The sequence below is a fragment of the Carassius carassius genome, chromosome 13, assembly GCF_963082965.1.
Source record: "Carassius carassius chromosome 13, fCarCar2.1, whole genome shotgun sequence".
NCBI classification, from domain to species: Eukaryota; Metazoa; Chordata; class Actinopteri; order Cypriniformes; family Cyprinidae; genus Carassius; species Carassius carassius.
Genome location: NC_081767.1, coordinates 3,101,863 through 3,107,862, shown reverse-complemented (window position 1 = coordinate 3,107,862; position 6,000 = coordinate 3,101,863). Strand labels below are relative to the sequence as shown.

Here is a 6,000-nt window from a genome sequence, read left to right as displayed (position 1 = left end):
TTGTACTTTTACTTTCAATACTTAAATACATTTAAAATAAATAAAAATAAAAATAAATTTAAGTACATTTAAGATTTAAAAAATACTTTTGGTACTGAAGTCCAATAAATATCACATACTTTTAGACTTTTACTCAAGTAATATTCTAAACGGTGACTTCAACTTCTACCAAAGTAATTTTCTGTTAAGATATCAGTAATTTTACTTGAGTATGACTTTGAGGTACTTTATGCAACACTGCATATGATCAGTTCAATTAAACGGCGAAATGGCGCTCCCTGTGGTATTTCCTGGAACTGCTACTGTCGTGAAGCGGCTGTTCATCACGACAGTTATTGCTCACACACGGCAAAGGCGTTTTACAGTAGGCAGATGGGTTGTTCATAAATTCAAGCTAGGAGAGCTAACGCAATCAACCGGCTAGATTATTAATATTTTGCAAAATGGGAATAGCCGATGAGGCTGACCGGACTTTGTTTGTGGGGAATTTGGACCCTCAAGTTACAGAAGAAGTTATATTTGAGCTGTTTTTACAGGTGAGTGTTTCAGTTTCGTTGTTCAGCTTGCTAATGCTAGTGAAAGACTGCTGTTTATTTATGTTTTATCTATTTGCAGACGACTCTACTGAAAACAGTAGATTCAGTAGATTTTATGAACAAATCACCGAGGTGTCGCTTAAAAAAAAAATGGAATATTTTCTGTAATGCGGTGACGTTAGTTTCTTTTGGAACATTTCTGAACACGTTTACGCTTAATAATCTGAACAATTATTCAAAAATATAACGGATATTGGCTTGCTGTTTATTTTAAGTTGTTGTTGTTGTCGTCTATGTCGTCATTCATTCGTCTTTATTTTGATTGTGTCATTCATTTACATTTAAGGCTATACATTTTTAACTAATAAATATCATCATAGTTCCCCACTTATGTAATTAATCGCAGAACTTTAAGGTAACGTTAATTGTTTTGTATTACAAGACTTCTGATATACACTTTTGAAATATGCAAACTATGCATGATGTACTTAAATATGCATTAATTTGCATACATTAGCAGAACAGAAAGCGAAACATTGATGAAGCCTGGTTCAAAATGCTTGATTTATTTTGTGGATATACTACAGCGACATGTTTCTACAGAGAAGATTTTGGATATGTCTCTTTTTTTAAATAATTTTAACAGGCCGGATTTTTTTTTATGCATACATATATAGCATATATATATATATATATATATATATATGTATATATGTTATATTAATCAGGCACATTATATATGAACAAATGTCTCTGTAAAAACCATTGCATTATAACCGGGAATAAATATTTCCAAGTTTAGTTTCTGAATCAGTGCAGGAGAAAACTACTTAACTTTTTTTTTTTTTTTTTTTTTTTTTTTGAAAGCAAATTCGACAAGTGCTGTTTTTGTCAATGGTTTTGTCTGTAGTGTATTGGCTTAAGTAACAGAGATCAGAGATCTGACACATTTCTCTTTCCAATAGGCTGGGCCGTTGATCAAAGTCAAAATCCCTAAAGACAATGATGGCAAATCGAAGCAGTTTGCATTTGTAAACTTCAAACATGAAGTGTCTGTGCCCTACGCCTTGAACTTGCTGAATGGCATCCGTCTGTACGGACGGCAGCTCAACATAAAGTTCAGAGCCGGTAGGAATTTACATTTCATCTTGCTTTATTTATTTTGTGCTCATTAGAGATGTATCACTGTCTTATCATTTCAGCATAGACACACACACACACACACACTAGTCATTTAATGAGTTTCCACAACATTTACACAATCATCTTTAAGAACGTGATGTTAGAAAATAGTAGTAGAGATGATAAAACAAAGGTTGTGCTGGAATTTCGATGCCATTTGCTTGCTTAATTCTAATTCTAATTAATTGAGCATATTATGAAATATCTTTTGAGCCCAGCCGTGTAAGAACCAGATGAATGGTCATCTAAATCGCAGTTGTTTTTAACAGGCAGCAGTCATATTAATCAGGAAGGCAAAAGTCCAGCAAACTCTCAAAACCCCAGTCCAGCAAACACACCTGGTCACCGCGGCGGAAGGTAACTTCTGATTTAAAAAGAGTGATTTAGTGCTTATGTTTCAAGTGATCTTGTCAGCTGAGACCCATCACTGTTTACATCCCGAATGTGTCTCCTGTGACCATGTGTAATCGCGTTTCTTCAAGTGGAGGGTTTCTGATTTCATCACTACATTAATCATTTACGATGCATCAAAAATATTAAGAGGAATCATTTCATTCAACTGTATAATATTAGGGTTGTGCAAAATTATTTAATGCACAGCCACACAAACAATCGGTGTGGATAGTATCAGCTCACCGAGGCTGGATTTATTTAATTAAAAATACATAAAACCAGTAATACTGTGACACGTTATAACAATTTAAAATAGCAATTTTCTATTTTGAAATGTAAAATGTTCAAATTTTAATATGCTAATTTTATTATTGATGTTGAAAATAGTTGTGCTGCATAATATTAGACATTTTAGGCAATTTAGAAATCCTGGCCAGTACATGGATCTTGTTTCTAGGGTTCTAACCTGAACTGATGTACTTTTCTGTTCTGGCAGAACCCCAGAGCAGATGGGCTCTCCGTCCTACTCCCCTCCGCAGCATATACAGAGATCTTTGTCTTCACCTGACAGTCTGCAGAGACAGGCGATGGTGAGAATACCTCTACTAACACTTCTGCTCATGTTCGGGTTCCTACATTCAAAATCTGTTCATTAATATCAGACCAAAAGTAGATTTTATTGCTGAAGGACATTTAAGAGAAGTTTTAAAATGAAGATTTGCTGAAAATGTACTCATCCAAGATGGGTTTGTATTTTGAACAGATGTGGAGAAATGTAGCATTGCATCATTGTCTCAGCAATGGATGCTCTGCAGTGAATGGGTGCCGTCAGAATGAGAGTCCAAACAGCTGATAAAAACATCACAATAATCCACAGCACTCCAGTCCATTAAAATCTTGAGAAAAGAAAAACATTCATCATCAAGACGTTTTTAAAAACCCAGACTGTTGTTTCTGGGTAAAATACGAGTCCATTATCCAAAATAGCACTTCATCCAAGGAAAAAGTTGTCTTGTCTGAATCGGGAGAGAAATCTGCACAGATCAATCACTGTTTATAAGCAAAAACAGTTCTAAATGAATATGTGGGTGGATGTGATAGGAGATGGAATTTTTTTTTTCCTCACTTGAGGAAGTGCTTGAGGAAGGACTTGTATTTTTGCAAGAATCAATGGTTAAAGTTAAAAATGTCCTGACGATGGATGTGTTAATTATTCAGCTTTTCGCTTCACAGGACATAAACTGATGGACTGGAGTAGTGTGGATTATTGTGATGTTTTGATGAGCTGTTAGGACTCTCATTCTGACGGCACCCATTCACTGCAAGTGATGGGATGCTACATTTCTCCAGATCTGCTCAGATGAAGAAAAACTTTGGGTGAATTATTAAGATGCTGAGTGTTCCAGTGTCATGTCTAAAATATGCTCTGAAGCATTTAATCTCACCCCTCAACTTTTTGTCCTTTTTTGTAATAGATGAATAACATGTGGCAGGTTCAGATGCAGCAGTGTCTCCAGCTCAATGGAGGTCTCCAGCAGGGCATGCAGCAGCTGCGCAGTCCAGCAGACAGTAATCACTGGCAGCAGGATCGGTCCGGCCAGCGCGGTCATCGCCACCCTCACCAGGACAATAACAACCATCATGGCAGAGAGCAACGGCACGGCGGGAATAACTATGACCGGCATCGGCGAGGTGACTTCTATCACCATGATGACCGCAGCGGAGGACACAACAGGAATTACCCTCCTGAACGACAGAGAGACTCCAGAGAGGGACGATGGAAACGCTTTTAAAAACCAGCTTAAGTAGCATTTTAGTTCTTTTTTTTTTATCAACTGTTTTAATAAGATTTTGTTATCCTCCAAGATTTTTACATTTTCTATTTTGTGGATTGCATCTTAACTGTAAAAAAAAAAAAATTTGGTAGTACAACTGTACTGCAAAAAAAGCAAGTTTTTGTCACAATGAAGTTTAGGCATTTGGATTGAAAGTAAAAAAAAAAGTAATAAGTTGGCCATTTTATGTGCCGTCCTGTTTTAAATATATATTTTGATCTCGGGGGACGCCTATGTTTATAACTTTTATTTTTAAGAATGTAATTTTTGATAAATATATTTGTATGTACAGCAACAAAAATGCATAAAAGAGCAAAATATTTTTTTTTTAATTCTAGAAATTAATTTCTCAGGATTTCTCATTTTGAAAAATAGAAAACTAGTTTTCGGGTGCTTCATGTTTAATATACGTGCTTTTTTGTTTTTTATTTTAATTTTTTTACTGATTGCGTGTATACTTTCTACGTTCCTCTTTTGGGGATGAGATTTATTATTCATCAAGACAGTCTTTGTAAACTTGGAGCAATAACTAGTTTTAATACTTTTGTAAATTTGCCATTTTTATCAAGTGCAACATTTGGTTTCATAAAATCATTGTTTACTGATCTCTTTCTGTCTGAATTTGTTGTTGAGCTCTTACAATTTTTTACATCATATAAATGTAGTTTTAATTGTTTTAATTCAGCATTTCAGTAGTCTGTAGTTTGTGCCATATTTGAAGTATGTATAGTCATAATTATTCTTCTTTTTGTAAGTGTATTTATATGCTTTTCTCTATGTATGGATTCTAATGCAGGCTTAATATAATATAGGGTAAAGTGGTACAGGTTTCAAAAGATTTGCAAAGGAGTAAAATCTTTGTAAAGTTATGTTTTTTTTGTTGATAGAACTCCTATTCATATCAGCTTGGTGGTCAAGCAGGTTTATGGTCGGTGATCTACCGACTCTAACCAGCTATAGGTCAAGCCTAACAGGTCAGATCCCACTTAAACATTACTTCGCTAAAAATGGGGGGTACCATACAATTAAAAAAAAAAAATATATATATATATATATATATATATATATATATATAATTTTTATTTTTTCTGTAAATAAAAATAGCCTACTGAATCTGCAACCACAGAATCTTTCAGCGTGTCATTTTCATTCTTTAGAATAAATGTTTGTAAAGGTTTCATGAGAGCTTGAACTGGACTTTAGTAATCGTGACTCGTGGTAATTAACGGCACTGATCCACTAGTGTTTGCACTAAAATAACTAGACACATCCGGCAACGGAATCTTTTAATGTTCGATCTGAGGTCATTAGATGCCCTTCCGAGAGTGCTTTAGTTGCCATCAGCGGCTCCTGGGGCGCTTGAAGCCGAACATCCCCACAAAGCTCCCGGATGTAGAAGCACGCTGAGCCCCGGGTCTGTGCATTAATCTGCGGAGGATCGGGTTCTAATGAAGCTGCTGTCCCGGGACACGCGTTACCGAGGAGCTCAGCCTCTGCGCATTTACCGCTTAATTGATTGAGCTGTTTTGCGACCGGAATCCAGAAACGGTGGCTGCTTGTGCCCCTTTACCCCCGCTAGCCTTCTACCACTCTATTAAAATCCATATATTGTTGAATGAAAATACATTCATTTAATGTCTCTGTACGTAGGATATATATATATATATATATATATATAAGTATAACAACCTACGCCTAGGTACAGGTTAACACCTGATGGCATTTCTTCTGGGCTTTTGAATTACAACAAATGTGTTGTAGAAACACGTGGTTATAACAGCCAGAGAAAAGACTAAGACAGAAGTCAAGGGTCAAGAGCCCAACTAAAGCAAACACTGATCTCTAACATGGTTACTTCAAATGAACAATAAATCACCATCTAAACCTTAGTTCATTCTCAGTAAGATCTTCTGTAGACGTCTGACAGAAATAAAGTCAGTCTGGTTATTAATAAGTGCAGCTGGTGATGCTGTTTGTGGGGTTGTTTAATCAGATCTTGAGAGATTTCATGTATTTTATTTCAGTTGATTTCATCTAAGACTGTGTCTGAAGTC

General features: G+C 35.7%; 1 protein-coding gene and 1 long non-coding RNA gene across 2 annotated transcripts; one reads left to right on the top strand and one right to left on the bottom strand.

The window, feature by feature from the left end:
- Window positions 1-341: 341 nt before the first annotated feature.
- Window positions 342-3,935, top strand: LOC132155538 (RNA-binding protein 7-like). Its single transcript, XM_059564321.1, has 5 exons — window positions 342-536; window positions 1,502-1,664; window positions 1,988-2,075; window positions 2,608-2,701; window positions 3,587-3,935. The coding sequence occupies exons 1-5, from the start codon at window positions 444-446 to the stop codon at window positions 3,902-3,904; spliced, it is 756 nt and encodes a 251-aa protein (XP_059420304.1). The 5' UTR covers window positions 342-443; the 3' UTR covers window positions 3,905-3,935.
- Window positions 3,931-4,121, bottom strand: LOC132155539 (uncharacterized). Its single transcript, XR_009437263.1, has 2 exons — window positions 4,045-4,121; window positions 3,931-4,013 (listed from the first exon to the last, which is right to left on the bottom strand). It is a non-coding gene; the product is annotated as an uncharacterized LOC132155539 (long non-coding RNA).
- Window positions 4,122-6,000: the final 1,879 nt, after the last annotated feature.